Source organism: Sinohyriopsis cumingii, unplaced genomic scaffold (assembly GCF_028554795.1).
Source record: "Sinohyriopsis cumingii isolate HCF-2022 unplaced genomic scaffold, ASM2855479v2 utg000940l, whole genome shotgun sequence".
NCBI classification, from domain to species: domain Eukaryota; kingdom Metazoa; phylum Mollusca; class Bivalvia; order Unionida; family Unionidae; genus Sinohyriopsis; species Sinohyriopsis cumingii.
This window is the reverse complement of record NW_028315945.1, coordinates 263,303-282,254: the sequence shown is the minus strand read 5'-3', so window position 1 is coordinate 282,254 and position 18,952 is coordinate 263,303. Positions and strand designations below refer to the sequence as shown.

General features: G+C 35.9%; 1 protein-coding gene across 1 annotated transcript in view; it reads left to right on the top strand.

Annotated features, from left to right (window-relative positions):
• Window positions 1–17,577, top strand: part of LOC149772977 (uncharacterized) — a 38,940-nt gene extending 21,363 nt beyond the window's left edge. Inside the window, exons 3-4 of the mRNA XM_089947005.1 lie at window positions 6,268–7,857; window positions 9,169–17,577. Of these exons, the coding sequence (XP_089803131.1) occupies window positions 6,268–7,857; window positions 9,169–10,775 (3,197 nt within the window). The 3' untranslated portion in view covers window positions 10,776–17,577. The remainder of the gene's footprint in view (window positions 1–6,267; window positions 7,858–9,168) is intronic.
• Window positions 17,578–18,952: the final 1,375 nt, after the last annotated feature.

Below are 18,952 nucleotides of genomic sequence, written 5' to 3'. Positions count from 1 at the left end.
GCCAATAGTATTTTGTTGGAACATGGTAATATAATTCCAGGATTGAATTCACTATAAATCCCAGTGAATGTCTCTGTCCAGGAAAATAATCACTGAATTAAATAATTTAAAGAAATAAATTCCAACCCAAAATGAACACTATAAACACATCAATAATACAAATTGATTCTGCTAGATCTTAAGTATGAATGAATATTTTTTCAGTAACAAGATTACATAGCCTTCTTCTTGACCTCAGCTCACAATTAACATTTTTTATTGAAAAATGACATCTACAGTATAGGAAAGCTCGGGGATTTGAAGCTCATGCGAGCTTGAGCTCGATAATTTTTTTGAGCTTTCGAGCTCGAGTAGTACGAAAAATAATTTTTTTTATAATTTATTTAAACATCATTCTTGTTAATATAATAGTATTTCAAAAAGACAAGAGCATGCAGAGATTTATCCGATAACTTTCATTGCAATTTTGTACAGAAATTAGTAGCAACTGAAAATGCTCTTTCTGAATCAATTGAAGTCAGTTTGATTGTACTGATGGCATCTAATAATCGCCTCAAATTTTCAGTCAGTTCACCATTACTTTTTGACAAGGAAAATTCTTGGCGTAATTTCTTAAATCGATCGGTTTGAAGAGATCCCTGAGTGCTAGAAGCTTCCAATCGAAATCTAAGTTCATCTTCAAGTGAGAGCTCGTTATGGTTAATTGTTATTTTCTCATCATGTGCTTCTTCATTTGCAGTATTTGCCGATGGAAATAGCTGCTTCATCAAATTTGTCGCTAATTCAATAGAAGTTTTGGATGGAATATTATCCAAATGGTGCAGAGAAATCATAAGATCCATAAGTTGTTGATTAACTCTACCGTCGATATAATGATCAGTATTTTCTAGAAGAGTACGACTGATCTCTGTTCCTTGTGCAGACAATTTTTCCCTCATGAAGCTAATAGCAACATAAGCGGTTCTCAGAGAAGCTTTTTTTGGCTCATAGCATTAAGAGTAACCTCAACCGGTTTCAACGCCAAACTATGGATTTCAATAATTCTATGTTCAAATTAGTTAAGAGATGCTCGGATCCGATTTCACTCAGCACTTCATTGGTGACGTCATATAATTTAATAAAGATTTCTAGCATTTTTAGCATGGAATTCCATCTAGTTCTGCAGTCGAGGGACAGTTGTTCTTCTTTATTAAATGTTTCTGAGCTTTTAACTTTAAACGCATCCGATCGTATGGCTGAGCCTTTGAAATATTTAACGATTTCTCTCACAGTGTTTATATTTTCCTTCCATGATTCGCTTTGTATCTCAACTTCTTCAGCACTCAATTCATCGTCGCATTCATCGAAATCATCAGTCTGTCCAGTTTCTTCATGTGAAAAAACTGAAATTCCTTGACCTGGGCAATTTTCTCTGTAAAAAGTTTTTGTAACACCCAAATGCAATCCGTGATCAAGGCAGGCTTGATACAGAGTGGGCGATTTTTCTCCGAACTTGATCATGACACTTGCTCTATTACTGGTAGAGGCAACAGTAACCTGTTTGAATGAGACACCAAAAGAATTAAGATGTTCCTCAACAAGCTCTTCATTCTTTCAGCATTACAACTTCCGTATTCTGACAAGACCAAGATTGATACATTTTGATGAGACCTTATGAAGGTTGATGTTGAGAAATCAACGATTTCCGATACTTGTCCATTTGTCCGATGATATTGAAAATCTCTTTGATTCTGAGAGTTCTTTCTTAATGTCCTGTATGACTTGTTGCTTCACTTTTTCTTCAAAATCACGAATAAGGGCCATCACCGATCTTTCATCAGCAGGTAGCTTCATTCCTCTTAACGACAGCGATTGACGAATAAATTCTGAATGAGTGATTTTCCGAATCGAGAATCCATCGACTGCAGCGAGTTTTGAGACTATTTCTTCCAGTGAAGTTTTGACAACAAAGTTATCCATTGTTCTCATTTTCTTCGGCTCTATTTCAGACTCATCCTTGTAGACATCAATATGATGAATGCTAAGCAGATGTCGACGCATTGTTGAAGTGTTTCCTAGTGGATATGAAATTGTCTGCTTACATTCATTGCAAGCTGCGAAATTATCCTTTTCGCGCTTGTTAAAATAAGTCCAAACAGCTGATTTCTTATTTTTTGACATCGCTACTGCTTTAGAAATAAAATATAAGTAAAAATCTACAAACAAAGAGCAGATACAATATGAAAAATCGCAGATAACATGTTTATGTTGTTTGAACTGTTCAAAAATCAGTTTAAAAGAAACCCCTCGGGCGTCAGTTGTGCACCTACTGCCCCTCCTGCACCACTCATCGTCAGGCCAAACGCTTAAGAAGTTCACCGGCTCTCTCACTTGCAGAAGTTGAAAAACCCCTTCTCCTCATCAGCCGCAATCATAATAGTCGGAATTATTATCTTAGGAGCCCCCAGCGATGACCGTTGCAAGGCAATGACCGCCCACTGGTCGACTAACACATGGGGAAGCGTAGGCCGTGTGAATCTGTAAAGCCGCTCATTCCCACAGTCAATTAATTAACGCATGGGTTTATCCGGTCTGATGATATAAAAAAGCGAAGAATTTTTCTAGGCATAAGCTCGAAGCTCGTGGAGCTTCGACCTCGAGCTTTGAGACCCCGAAAATGCTCCAAAATTATCGAGCCTCGAGCTCAAGCCTAGGCTTGTCCCAAACTCTAATGACATCATGGAAAATAACCTTCTAGAAAGTTCCTAATATTTACACAACAAAAAAACGTTAGCTGTAGTATCAAGTCTGTTACTAAAATTATAATATATAGCCTGGACAATGTCAGGTACACCAGGTAAATTGTAGGGGAATCTCAGTAACCTAGACCCAGACCCAAATAAACATTTACTTCAGTTAATAATGATCTAGATAATAAACCCATACACATGTAGAATATTTTAGCTATATATTAGTTGTTTACAGATTAAAATAAAAATATTTTAAAAAATCAATTCAGGTTAAGTAGAAAATAAACTTGATTTTGGACATGGTTAAGTCCAACATACAATGATAAATTACAGTACCATATGATTAAATAAACAAATTAAAAAACCTTACAAACAAACAATGCAAATTAAATATACATAACAAATCACAGGTGCATGTGCAAAATTCATCAGTGGGGAAAAGTAATTGGGTATCCAGAAGGGATTTTGACATGTTGACCAATCTCAAATCACTTTATTACTACTACTTTTTTCAGATAGGAACGGTAATGAGTGTGTTTGGGCAACAGACCACTGAACTAGGTATGTTTATTTAGGTAACAGACCTTCACTGAGATTGACATGCTTATATTTGGGCTGCAGACCTCTACTGTGATCAGTACTTTTGTGTTTGTGTTCGGTCAACAGACCCTCTATTGGGATGAATAAAACAGTTTTTATCTTTAAAATCCAATGGACAGTGGAATGTAATCTTGATTAGATGTAGTCTTTACTACTTAAAATACATGTAGTTCATTTAGCAGGGTTGAAGGTAATGTAAGAGTCTTTTGTATTCATCTTTGTGCTTATTAGCAACTGGATGGTACTGTTGTTGATCTTGCTGAATTTTCTCAGCATTGAAAGTTATCTTTCTCCATCTGCATTGCTGTGAGGGAGTGTCAGACTTGCTGTGTTCAATGCTATGTCAGTGGATGTTGTACACTCCAGGATGACTAATGTCAGTATAGTGTAGAAAGCATGAACAAAGAATAAGTTGCTTTCCCTTGCACAGTGCTGCACAATTCAAACTTCATCCTAGGAGTTTACAAATTTACTTTTGTTGCACTTGACTCACTTTGCAAATGGTTCATCCATCCCTTCAGCTGTATTTCAAAATTTGCTTTAGAATGTGAATAAAACTTGTACACTATTCCAGCCATTAAAATAATCATGTTGTATGTTTCATTTAAGAAGTTAAATCTGACTTCAAAGAAACCATTAATAATAAAAATGATAATTTATAGTCTCATTCAAGGCAGTGATGTGCAATAATGTTGGCATCTCTTTGATGCTTAACTTCAAATGAATTCCACATATTGTATTTTATCTGTGCAAATTTGTCCAGTGGGCAGTCCTACAGCAAAATTGCTTAACACAGTATCACTCAAGTATTCTCAGCCATTTAAGTAATCTGTGAGATGGCGGTTGAAATATCTCACTAGACTGTTTTATTGCTTAAATGAGCAGTCTGTTTACTGTTTGTAAAGATTATAAGTTATGGACATATATTGTTGTGGTCAAGAAATATTTTTGCTTTCTCTCCCTCTCTTTTTTGTTTTGCTAAGATTACTGAAATTTGTATTTTTTCAAACACGGCCATGATTGGGAATTTGTGATTCAGAAATGGTGCTTTTTGCATGTTGTAATGGGAAAGACTTTAGTTGTTACACAACCATGTACTACATATAGCTAGCGACTGTAAATGTATGAATATTTAAATCTGGTATGAGTTTCCTGATCTTCCCTGTCACAGATTTCTTAATGTATTTACACCTTTTTTAATTCAGACACCAAACATTATTTTCATAAGCAATAATAGGTTTCCTGTTACTGATGTGTAAATAACTGTTCTAAGGACGGGACTCAGCATTTCAGGGGAAGTGATCCTTTTATTCTTTTTGGCTCAGTTTAGGTCAGGTGATGAGAAAATATAGAAAACAGTTTAATTGTCAGATTTAAAATGGCAAACAAAGGGTTCAACAACTGCTACTTTGCTGGCCCTTTTTAAGTCACATATTGATAAAATAAATCAAATAATCTTTGTTCTTTACGAAATATGAAAACTATATTTGAATGCAAAAGAATTCCTTTGTTTATAGCATTAGACATTAACCTTGATATAGATATATACAATTGTTTCCAAAATAAGGTCTCTAATACTCGTCAAAGGCAAATCTTATCAGTCCACTACTTTTTTAGGTGAAATATTGGATAAATTCATTAAACTCTTCATGGTTTTCATTCTCAATGATCTCAGTGTATACTTGAACACCAGAAGCAACTGAATTATCAGTAAAGGTTTCTTCTTATTTAGGCCTTAAAAATTAAGTTTTATAATGAAAACGTTATTCAAGAATCTCTATTTTGGACAGAATGTCAATGGATTTGGTGTGGGAAATAAGGAGGCATAGGTGTTAAGTGCTGGCTTGAGGCAAGATAAAGTCAGTTTTGTTCTCCTGGCATGTCAAATGAAATTTCTGAAGGGATGATCCTCAGTGTGACTAGTGGGCAACATGCAATTATTTTGCCGTCAATGACAAATACATATAATTAATTAATGGTCTATGATTATTTCCTGCATTGCATGTTTATCCTGATGTCTTGTTGCATATTCAGCATTGTGGTTCAGGTTCACTTTTTAATAAGTATGTTTCCAAGTTGAAGTTAGTTATTGCTTTTAACTTGTTTTGAAAGTAAATAAAAGCTATGAGAACACAGAATTACTTATGTTGTCAAAATCTGTGCTTTTAGAAAACCATGACAAGAAATGTTAGGACACATGTGGACAGATGGATAGATAAAAAGTAAAGCAGACAGATGGATGTACTGTAGCTAGCCTCAGAATGGTGCAACCGTCAGTACATGACTAGTCATGATATTTGAATGCTGTCAGGCAATTGATGTCCATTCACTTGACGTTCAGATAGTATAGTTTAAGTGCAGTATTGGCCTAACATTGTGGTCAAGTTGTGGAAATGGCTGTCAATCACTGGCCAGCATTGTGATTCTATGATCAGGCACTGATTGGTTGTATTAATTTGCCATTTCTTGTGTATAGTAGACAAGTGTCTGTAGGGCTGAAATATAGTGGTCATTATATCCTTGTAAACTTTGCAGGAAATTTCAGGGGAATTGAAAAATGTTGTGGTTTCTACAAACATGTTGTCACTAACTAGGTTTGTGACTAGTTGGCATCCGTTAGTCTCGAGAGACGATGGAACTGCGCCCATGAGAGATGTCCTGTTTGGTGGTTGTGCAGCGTCTGCTGTGGCTAAGTAGTCCAATGCGGGAGTGGCAGTCCATGCTGCACTTGCTGCACTTGAAAGTTTGTGACTATCTATGATGAATACACTGTTATATAGGTATTTTTTAAAGGTATGTAATATTTTATAACAGACTTTTAATTTGTGTACTAACATCAAACTAACAATAGGTCATGAGGTATGCTATGTAGACTTTGTATTGTTGATCAGCTGATACAAGTATAATACTTAAGTATCTGAAGAATCATCTTTTGTAGATGCTGTGGCTGCAACAAAATATATAAACTCAAAACGACCATCTTCCAAATCAAGGCCAGTCAATTCCATTCCTTTTGTACGGAGTACAGAACCACCAGATTCATTACCACTGTCAAAAAGATGCATTCATACCATTGGGGACTTGCATTTAAACTCTGCAACACAGACAGGTATCCATCAGTGCTCAGCAGTAGGGCCAACAAGACAAATAAATAGTAGACTCAAATCAGAAGTAGCCAGTCTTCAGAACTCGGGTAACACTGCTTCAGGATCATTTGGTTCCATCAGAATACCTTCTGTGGTAGCAGACAGCACTGATGATTGTTCCCTGCCCAAGCAACGTTGCCTGAAGATGGTGCAGGCCTTTCGGGAGTTCAGTCCAGTATCCAGTACACCTGGGTTTTCAAAGTTGGCTAATCGCTCATCAGAGTCAACTGTTGAGTTGGTAAGACGAAGTCGGCGTATTATGAATCGGCCCCGGTATAGTTACAGCTCCCTTGCATACAGTGGAACCAAAAAATTGAAAATTCAGAATTGGTCAATGCTCGTGAGAAATCTCTGCAGGGATAAGAGCTTAATGGTGGCTTTACATAAGAAGGAGAGAGACATGAACAGAAGACAAAGAAAATTCTTAAAACCTTATTTAAAAATTATTTCCACTGATGAATGGAAAACACGAATAGAAAGTCTTCTGAAAGATAGAAAGATGATGGCAGCCTTGAAAGTTGAAGAAAGAATGTTGAAACTCAGAGAAAAAGCAACCTGTGGTGCAGATCAAGAGAAGATAAATCTTGTGGAAAAAACAGAGAGGGAGATAGTGGCAACCCGTGAAAAAATGAAAAGTGGGAATGCAGAAAAAATTGTATTTCTTGCCTTAAAGGATGGAAAATATACTATTGCCAGGCTGGAGGACCACACTGACAAATTTCAGCTGGAAGCTGCCACATCGTTTTCCCAGGCTGATCGTGGGAAATCTGAGGGGGAAAAATCATACATGAGATATGCTTGCACTGTATGCAGCAATTACAAAACACCAAGCAGGGAGGCCATGGAAAAACATATGACATTGCATATCAACAAGAGGTTGACATGTAATCTCTGCTGTTTTATTGCTAATTCACTAACAAATTTGCAAGAGCATAATAAGAAAGAACACATAGGGGCACGCTTTCTCTTGATATGCGAACTGTGTGGCCTTGACTTTCGTGAAATAAGGACATTTAATGAACATATGGGTTTAGTGCATGATGTTCCCAAGCTCATTTGTAAGGTATGTCGGTTTAAGTTTAAGACAGATAAAGATCTAAAGGAACACACGCTTGACAAACATCCGGATCATGCCTTTAAATGTGACAATTGCGGTAAGATATTTTTGGAAAAAGTGCACTATGACAAGCACCTTGAAGAAAAAGTTTGTTTTGAGGGGACCAGTATTTGTAATTATTGTGGCTGTCTGAAAAAGTCTCAGACTTCTCTCAATGAGCACATACGCCGGGTCCATCTAAAAGAACATCGGTTTTCATGTGAATATTGTTCCTATACCAGCAGTCAGCAGTATCTGATGAGAAACCATGTCAACACACATCTAGGTAAGTAGAGGGAGTGCTTAAGTTTACTATTATGTACGTACTGTACATACGGTTAAAATGTATTAGAGTTGGGTACAACAACAAAATTTTGTTCAGCGGTATGTCTAAAACTGCTGCGATATGTGCTACTGTATACCACAACTATATTAGTGACTAACCATTATGGAGGAGGGTGTAGCTGAGATTTTTGTCAGGCAAAAATTCTAGCTTTTAAATAGCTTGAAGAAAATATTCTTGCCTGAAAAAAATCCATTCAGTTAAATCCATTTTCTTACTTTAAAAATGAAGTAAAATAAAATATCCCAGTTCAAAAAACAAAAGAACCTGGATCACCACTCATAGAAAATTAAATGGTCAGTACCTTGTAGCAAATAAATTTGATATGTGTATGTTAATTGTTGATATGTGGATGTTAATTGTTGATATGTGGATGTTAATTGTTGATATGTATGTGTTAATTGTTGATATATGTATCATTGTATGTTAATTGTTGCATAAGTTGTCATCTAAAGACTGTAACTTATTGTTCTTATAAAGGAGTACATGTACTGAACACAATGATTAAAACTAGATATTGGAAATAACATTTTTACATTTTTGTCAATCAGAAGTTTTTTGAAAAGCTGGATTTGGTCTGAATATCTTTAATAACATTTCCTTTGGCTGTCTTGCTTGCATACATGGCATGTGTCAAACATGTGATTAAAGATTTATAAATATAACTATTTTTGTAATAATAAGAATTGGTTTGCAGCAAATAACTATTTTGTAAACAAACATTTTTAAAATGTGGAAATTGTTTTTTCTTGGAAAATAACAACATTCTTTTAATATCATTAAATATTAGAGCATCTGCCACGGATGCAGGAGGTCTTGGGTTTGAACTCTGGGCGAGTCATACCAAAGAATAAAAATGTTACTAACAGCTGCCTTGCTAGGTGCTCAGCATTAAGAGGTTAGTATTAGGACTGGTTAACCTGGAGTCAGGATAGTGTGACTAGGTGGAAGATGATGCTACAGATCTATGACATGATGTCCCAGTGTTTGACTGCTATGAACTACCACACTGCAGACCTTATAGCAGCATGACTGAAAAATTGTTATTGCTACATTAAAAATTCAAATCACACACACACACACACACACTCCATACATTTCATAGTGATGGAAACTACCAAAGTACCAGCAAACAAATACAAATTGGGTTTGATCTATATGATAGGGGCCTACATATCTTACTAATAATACAAATTGGGTTTGATCTGTCATAATCTATGTTGTATTTTCTACGGTCTCTTTATTTCTCTCCAGGAATCCATCCATACCACTGTGAGCTATGCAGTTTCTCAGCCGTCAAACAAAGCCAGTTGGTGTCACACATGAGGACTCACTTGGGTGAGAAAAGATTTAAATGTGACAAGTGTCCGTACCGTGCCACCTGGCGAGTGCAGCTGAAGCAACACGATGAAGTGCATTATCTGCCTAACCCTGTTAGCTGTTCAACATGTCAGATTTTCTTCCGAGATGACCGAGCTCTGTCACTGCACAACAGCAAGGAACACAATACAGCAAAAGAGGTCAGAACTGCAAATGCAGTGCATGAAAACCAGGCATTGACAATTTGGCTCGATGATGGTTCAAAGGTGCAGGTTGAGACAGTAGATGACACCAGTGAGCAAATGGAGAAACCAAGTTGTATTGATGAGCATGTGGAAAAAGCAAATACCACTAATAGGCATATAGAGCAAGCAGATGGTGCTCAAAAGCATAAGGTAGAAATAGATGGAACAAGTGAGCAGATGGAGACAACACATTCCCCCTGTCAGCAGATGGAGACAACACATTCCCCTTGTCAGCAGATCGAGACAATAGATGAGCTGCCTAAACCTGAACACAGCAAGACATGTGGTGCTAGGGAGCAGTTTGGGACAGATACAATTGATGGCATTACTGATCAGGTAGAAACAATAGACAAAGGGACTGAGCATGTAGATAATGTGTTCATGAAGGTGAACAGAGATTGTAGTCAAGAAAATGAAATAGTCTTACAGCTGACATATGCAAAGAACAACAGAGAAATAATGAACACTCTTGAAGAGGCCTCAGAAGCCACAATGGAGAAAATAGACATTTCTAGAGAGGTCGTAGGTCAGAACAATGAAGAAGGCAAGACTGACACCACTAACACAGAAATCACAGGTAGCAGTGGAGAGATTACAGACAGCAAGGGCATGGTCACTGATGTCGGTATGGAAGTGAAAGGCATTGTGATGGTTGCAAATGCTAACAAAAAAGTTGTTGACATAGTTAGAGAGGTCACAGATTCCAAGGGGAAGGGTGCTGACAACCATCAAGATGTATCAGTTTCTGACAAAGAGGTGAAAGACACCAACAAAATCCTGTCAGCTGTGGTCAGACATTTCATTGATACCAAAGTCAAAATAATTAAAGAGGACAGACTGGAGTTTGCAGACACGAACAAAAGTAGCGATGTAAATATGCTACATAAGGGGACAGTTAAACTTCCTTGTACACAAGTCAATCCAGTAGGAGGTAGGCTTGGAGTAACTGGTACAAAAGTCAACCCAGTAGGGGGCAGTCTTGGAGTAACTGGTACACAAGTCAAACCAGGAACACCAGTAGGGGGCAGGCTTGGAGTTCCTGCTACACAAGTCAGTGCAGGAACACCAGTAGCGGGCAAGCTTGGAGTTACTGTCAAAGGGAATAATCCTGCACTGCTAAAAAATAGTGAGATAAGTGAACAGTATCAGAGAATCCCTATTGAAGGCACAAATCTGATTATTTTGAAACCTCGAAATCAGAACAGTGACACCAGATCCTTAATAAATCATTTAAAAACTTCAGTTTCCTGTAACATTTCGAAGAAGGAGGATGATGGAAATAGTGCTGAAATTTGAAAATGATTTGATTAAAATTAAGAAAGGAAGAGTGATATAAACAATTAGGATTTGCTTGAGATTTATGACTCATTCCGGTAGATGGGGCTGATTAGTACAGTATTTACCATAGTGTAATATTGATGTGCATAGCTCTGTCTGTTCCAGAATTGTGCCACTCTCAACAAACAGCTTGGACATTAATCCGGCACATTATGCAAAGTTAAATCAGATTTTATGCTGTTGATAGCAGATTATCCATGAGTAGATACAGTATTGTCATTTTTCAGTGTCCAGATCAATCTTCCAAATAATCTAAGGCAGACATTTTTTTAATCTAATTCATTTTTCAAAGAAGAGAAAATGTTACAAAATTGAACTGAGTTTAGAAAGGTCTTCCTCTTGTATTCTTACTTGAAATTTTACAGTGCATACACTTTTTAGTGGATTGTACTTTTTATAATAAAAACAAGGGCATACAGCTACTGTCTTTGGAAGCAGCATATTGGCAGAGAGTATTTCCTTACAATGTGTTTTTTCTTTCATAATTTTTGTGACTGTACCTTAGAGAAGCAAAGATGGTGCTTCTTTGTCTTTCTCTTCATTGTACAGAACATGAGATACAGGAAATGGAAATGTTATTAAAAAATCAAGTTTCTTTAATTTGCATGTAGGTCTGTGATATGTGGAGATTTCTCTTGGTAGAAAAAATGTTAGGATGTGCTGTAGTTCAGCATTATAATTTGTTCGAAAAAATGAAACAAAGAACAGCTATCATCAAAATTCAAACTCTGGTCCCTCTTTCTCTTTCTCTGTCTTGCATATATTCCAGTACATGTACATTGCCATAATACGAAACGATAAAGATCTTTTATCCATTTTGTGTGTGCCTGGCTATGATGGAGATCACGTTAATTCAATTCAGAATGGTAGATATGCTGTGTGGTTCACCTCTTGTTACAGTTGAAAAAGTTTGCATTGTTTTATGGATAGCCTCAGACTGTTTGAATGCTGACATTGTTAATTCACAGATGTTAACTGTGAATTGATTCCTTCCGTTTTTCAGTTCCAATGGACTCTTTTATGCATTTTCACTAGTATTTCAATAGCTTCAGTCCAAGTCCTGTATTAATGAAACTCCTCAAATAGCTGAGTATGCCACAAATTGTGATTCACTAACCTATTACCTAAGCTGAGGGAACCACTCGACTCACCATTTTACATTTCACTCAAATAAATCAGACCACATGCCTTACTTCAAGCAATACATTAAAAAATTACACATGCAAAGCCTTCATAGTGGCTGGATAATGGGTTTTAAAATAATTTAAGGAAAGGCTTTCAGTACAAGATGTGGATGATTTAGAATGTTTACAGTGATTTTGATTTTGAAATCAGACACTTATTTTTTCTGATATCAATGTTGGAAGGTTACCTATCCATTGAACAAATTGATCTAGACCACATTCACTTCCATGTCAGGTATTCTGCATCCTTAGATATTTAGCAAATGGAGCACATGTGCGGCTAATTGGAGACAGCATAGAGTCATCACAGCCAACAGTAAGCTTTGTTGTAATCATATTTGCATAGGCCATAGTAATAATGGCTTGCCAGTACATATGATTCCTGAGTGAAGAAAAACTGCCAACAGTAAAATACCAATTCTGCAAAACAACAGTTGAGTATGCATCCTCATTAAATGCTTTATTGTATTTTTGTTAGTGACATTCTTTTCTCTAAAAATAAATACATAATAAATATACAAGCCAGTACATCTATAAACTACATGAATAACACGTAATGGAATAGCATGGAGTGCTCAAGATGATATATAGTGACAATATGCTCATGCATACTCATTTATCATTTTGAAAGAAGTAATGTGATGCAAGTTTCTGTAATAGAACCTATTGTTTTCCTTTCTATTGGCTCAATTTTGTTTCTTCAGTTAATTGAATATATGCTTTTAGTAATTTAGATATTTGCAGTAAAAGCAAATTTACATCACACATCACTTCAAAATACAATGAAGACTGGCCCTAAAATGCTAGATTAGTGATAACTTTTTTTGTTTAAAGTTATATTATTTGAAACAGAGTTTTCATAGATAGTTATGCTTTAAGACCCACCATCACATCTTCCCGCACCTCTGTCATTTACACTCACTCACCCCTTACCACTATAACTGGGGTTGGATGGCCAAGTGGCCTGTACACTCATTCACCCCTTACCACTATAACTGGGGTTGGATGGCCAAGTGGCCTGTGCACTCACTCACCCCTTACCAATATAACTGGGGTTGGATGGCCAAGTGGCCTGTAGTAGTTTCTTATACTGATCACTGTTGTCGGTGTGGGTTCAAGTCTTGTGTTCAACCAATGTGGGAATATGAAAAAGCTTGCCAGTTATTTCCTGTGGGTCATTGTTTTTTCCTGGGGATTTTCCGTGTTTCTTCTCCACCAGTTATATTGGCCATCATGTATAGCCTGTCTTGTGCTGAAAAGTGGCATTACACCCATCGCAGTTGCAGCAACTGCCCCAACCATTAAATTTTCAGAACTATACATGTTCTGTCTAATATTGTCTTCATCAACACAACTTTCTTTTTTTCAGACCAGTTGCGTGGGTTCGAGTCTAGGATTCGGCTAATTTGGATATGTGAGAAAGCTTGCCAGTAGCTTCTCGTGGGTCGGTTGTTCTTCCTGGGGTTTTCCTCGGGTTCTTCCTCCACCATTAATACTGGCTGCCATGCATAGCCTATCGTGTGCTGAAAAATGGCGTTAAACCCAACAACAACAACAACAACACAGATCAGTTGCACATATTTTCTCCTTTCCTTGAATATCATTCATTTTTTATAACAACAAAAAACATTGTGTAGAAGAAGCTAATACAGATACAGTTCTTTTTCACTTTCTTACCTTGACATTTTGATAACTAGCCATAGTTTGAGTATTACATTACCCTCAATGCAGTTAACTTGCATTTGAGGAGAACAGTGTTTGTGAATCATAAATTGAGTGAAAACTTGTATGCAGAACAAACCTGGGTATTTTGAGTTGGGTTACTCGTTCAACTTGAGGTATTAAGAGCATATGGGCCCAGTCTTAAAGTCATTGGAGTTGCTGATGAAAAATTCGGAATCCCATTTCTAAGATCAGGATTACCATGAATAATTATTTTGCTACAAATGTTATACTGGTGCAAGAATAATTATTACACTGTGCAAAAATAATCGGTGTACTTGTATTGGTTCATTATCAGCATTCTTACTCTGTCCAATTTATATAGAAACAGAAACCGTAAGATGGTGTCAGATTGACAGAGATCTCAAGTTTATGAAGGATGTTCCTTTTGAATGAAGAGGTATTTGAAAGGTTTGCTATCAGTGTTTGAATTCACCTGCCCTTGCACAAAACCACACTTGGAGTTTCTTAGTTTGAGAATCACTGCTTCCAGGGCATTCAGTTTCTGATCCTGGGCCATCATTTTTTTCAAATTTGTTGTTTTCCGCATTTTGGTGAAATGTGATGCAGGACTTACCATTTTCAAAATTCTAGAGAGAGTTGTGTACCTTTAACATGTATTTGTTGTTTAAAATGAAGCAGTATTTATAATGATGATAACAAATCAGGCTTTTGGCCTTGTGGTTAGAGCATCTGCCTCGGATGTGGGAGGTCACAGGCTCGAACCCCACCCAAGTCATACCAAAACACTTTTAAAATGGTAGTAATAGCTGCCTCATTAGACACTCAGCATTAAGAGGTTAGTGTTAGGACTGGTTGGCATGGTGCCAGGGTAATATGACTGGGTGGGACATCATGCTACATGTCTGCAGAATGACTCCCCAGTGCTAGACATCATCACTATAAACTTCCACAGATCGGGCTTTTGTTGATTATATTTTTTGCAATATGACTTTTTACTGATGACAACAAGTAATATGTTACTATAAATATTAAAAATCCTCCATACAAATTTGTAAAAAATTTAATAAGTCTAAATTGTTGTAATGTCATCTGACAATAAATATCGTAAAATTATAATGTGAACTTGTAAGATTTTAGTTAGCTGTATTTATCTTTCTTAAACATCTCTGAAATCCAATCCATGATCTTGCATGGGAATAACAAGGTTGGCATGATTGTAATCCATAACTTAGTGTGGGAATATACAGGTTGTGATTACAAACCCAGGACTTAGTGTGGCCATGACCAGATTGGTATTACAATTCAAGGTTTTAATGCAGGGATACCCAAATTGGCATTGCATGTCAGGGCCATACTGTGGGAATATCCAGGTTGGGATTACAATGAAAGGTCATGGCATTGGAATGCCCATATTGTTATCACAACCCATTGTGTTAATGTGGGAATATTGTGATTGGCAATTTAATCTAGAGTCGTAGTGTGTGAATGTCCAAATTGGCATTACAATCCAAGGTCTTATTATGGAAATATCCAAATTGGAATGATTACAGTGCAGGGTCTTAGCATAGCAAAATAGAGTGTTAGTTTGGAAATAACTGGGTTGGCAATATAATCCAGGGAATATCCAGATTGGCATTACAATCCAGGAGTTTTAGTGTGGGAATATCCAGATTGGAATTAGAATTTTCAGAAATGTAACCATATCTGTTCCCATTAAAATTATTTTGTAGGTTCATTTATTTTATTTACTCAAAAAATGTCCAGTATTGGGATGTTACATTCTGGAACTTGTTGTCATTAGCTTGAACTTTTACCTATAACACAATATTATTTTTAATATTTTCATCTTTATCAGAATTGTTTCAGATGTAATAAATCACCATCTGAAACAGTTGACCCCATAAAGCGACTTTTTGAACAACATAAAATATGTATTTTGCTGTCTTGAAGATATTATTGTCATTATTTTTTTTGCATGAAATTAAAAGTTTGTCACTATTCTTTGAGAAAATAAATGAGTGATTATTGTCAATAATAGACATGAAGTGTATTTTATGAAAATTATACACATCTTGAAGACTGTCATTTTGACTTTTTGATGTATTCACGCGTGAAAACATGTATTTTATTTACTAATTCTTGCATAATTGAGAATCCTGCATTTAATATTGAATGTATTAGAATATTAGTCTGTATGTTATGGTTCCCGAATCCTTGTAAAGATGAAAAGTTTCCTTAATACACTTACCAAGCAATGAACTAAACTTAACATGCAACCACCTTTGTAGCTGAGATGCATAGAGATTGTGGTGATTTTACTTGAAGTCCTGCATACTTGGACTTTAACTGCATGATTAAATGCAATAATTATTTTATTTATCTTCATAATCAAGTGAAGCATGTATTTATATTGCATTTGAGGGGGCCAGATAATTGGTGCCTGATGTATATATATTTTATATTGAATTGAGATTTGCAAGTCTGTGTAAGGAAAGAGGTTGCATTTTGTAAGCATGTGTTCTTGATATGAAGCATTGATTAAGATGATATATGCTCAAGGTAAAAACATGATTATGTTTTTCTTTTGTCATCATGAAAAGTTGTATCTTTATGGCAATTTTTAATCAAATGACTGAATTAAAAATGTATATCGGGTATAACTTTCTTATTTAATGTCACATGGTGGATCAGGCATTCAGTACAGGTATTCAGTCTTTATTTCTGTATCACATACCCAGATTGGAGCGATTTTTTTATATTTTTTTTAATGTTCATTTGTCGATATTTTTAGATGCAGTGAATCCCATTTTATAAATCCCGGTTTGTATTTTACTTTTATTCACTGCATGAAAATATTTAGAAAACATGAGAGAGAGGGGTATTCATTTATTATAAAATTGCATTAGTGTTTGTTCTGCATAGGGGAAAAGAGCTTGTTTGAAAAGAAACATGAATATTTTTTAATCCGTCAACCTCGATATATCCCTACACTATATAAGGCTCATTCTTTTTGCCAACTTTAGATCTAACCTGTTTTGTACATGGACTCTTTTAATGCATCTATGTACCAAGGTGTGAAAGTTCATCTTCCTATTTTCATCATTTAGTTGTGCCTTCAGAACAATATATGCCTATTTTTATGCTAATGAACACAAGCAAGCAGTGTAAATATGTATGGGGTTTTTTTTTGTGTGTGTGTGTGTGCATATATAGCTTTTAATTTTACTATCGATTGCAAGCAAGCAGCGTACATGTATATAATGCATATATTGTGCTGAAGATCAGTCTAGGCTTAGTATTCGCCTAATGATTGCATGGAAGCATTGTACATTTAGGTAATGTACCGTATATAATGTATATTTAGGGTGGTACATTGTTCAGGTAGAGCAGTGTATGTTTATTGATTTTCTGATTACAAAGAAGCACTGAACATGTATATATTTATATGGTGGTGCATTATTCGCGCAGATCAGTCAGTGGTTATAGTTTTGCTTAGAACCCTTGATCTAGATCTGTTTATTCTTGTTCTTCTACGATTTACATCACTCTGATTTTAGTATGCCAAGATAACTTGCAAATTCCTGATGTAAATTCCATATTTTCTTAAAGAACAAACCTAAATTAGCATTTTTTTGGGCTTAACAAAATGGTCCTTCCACACTATGAAATAAGTTAATCAACAGGTTAGTTGCCTCTATCAAATTACTGTGTATTAAATAAAGGTTCTAACATGGCATTAACATCCAAATGTATCTTGGCCGTATATCTTATTAAAGTAGTACACTTTAGACGATTCCCAAATAAGCCTTTGATCTTTAGACTTTAATTTCAGTTTTTAAGTGATGCATTCAAAAATAAGTTTTATTTTCTAATAAAACAAATGTTTCTTTTTTTCTTGTTCATTTTGTTACCGTTTTAATAATCTTCTTAAAAACCTGGGTGTAAGGTCATGGGACAGTGCAGGTGCCCAAAGCTATCTGTGTATATTATAAGTACCAGGGTCGTATTATCCAATAGGCACTGTGCTTAGGGCTTACGAAAACTAAAGGGCCAACGGAAAAAAAATTGCCCATGTTTTCCTCTATGATAATAATTATAACGAAAATCTCTTCTTGAATAAATGTGTTAATGACCATTTTACTGAAAAGTGTATACACAAAGAGGCAGTCGTGCCAAAAATGTATCCGCCTAAAGGCCTACGAGACAGTAGGGCCTACGAGGACCTTAATCTGACCCAGATACGTACCTACAACATGGTGTTTTATTTAGTTATTGAAATATGATGCTGACAAAACTGTAGTGACATTAAAAATTGCTGTCCTGAAGAACTGAGCCATCATGCAAATCTTGTTACAGCAACTTCACCAGAACAGAAATACATATTGACATGGGGTATCGACTGAAGATATCCTATGATATCTAGCTGGTCATAAAGAATATGGTATCAATCTTATGTCTAATATGATCTCCACGAGGGCAGTCTTGAACATCTTTTAATACTACTCATCCTGAATGGATGTCCGTAGCAACATGAGGTTATCACTTAAAGACTTATGATGTCTAGCATGTTTCAAATGAAAATGGTGTTGATTTAAGGTCCAATATGGCAGCCACATTGAAAATCTCGTTGTTGCTACTCCTGAGCGGCTTGTCATGTTTTGACATGGGGTTTAATCGTACGTAGTTGATACTGAATGAAAATGGTGACACTCGCACATCGGTATGTCTTCCACTGTGACCATGTTGAGAATCTAGTTATTGCTAGCTATTGGATGGTCACATTAGCATGGAGTTTTATTTCTTCCAAAAGATTTCTTACGTACTCTGGTTTGTCGTAAATAAAAATGGTGCCACTCAGACATTTTGAAAATCTTTTTCCCTTTACTTTTAGATAATATGAGAATGGTTTTCAATGAATTAGTTCTTATGATGTCTAGTTGATTCTTTGTGAAAATGGCAGCAATCTGACTTTGAATATGGCAACTAGAATTGCCATCAGTATATCATTATTATCGCTACTTCTCCATGTCAACATAGTGCTTTCACCAGTAGATTTCTTCTATAATGTATTTGGTCCTATATAGATGGAATGAACCATTTACTGAATAAGCTGGCTGCTCTGTCACAATTTCAATAGTATTATGATGTCATTATCCGACTTGATGGGGTTTGTTTTCACCTCTACAGAACTACAGAAGCAGGAGTTTGGTTGTCAATAGTTGTAACTCTATTCGTTTTAACAAGTTTTTTTTTCATTGCCTAACT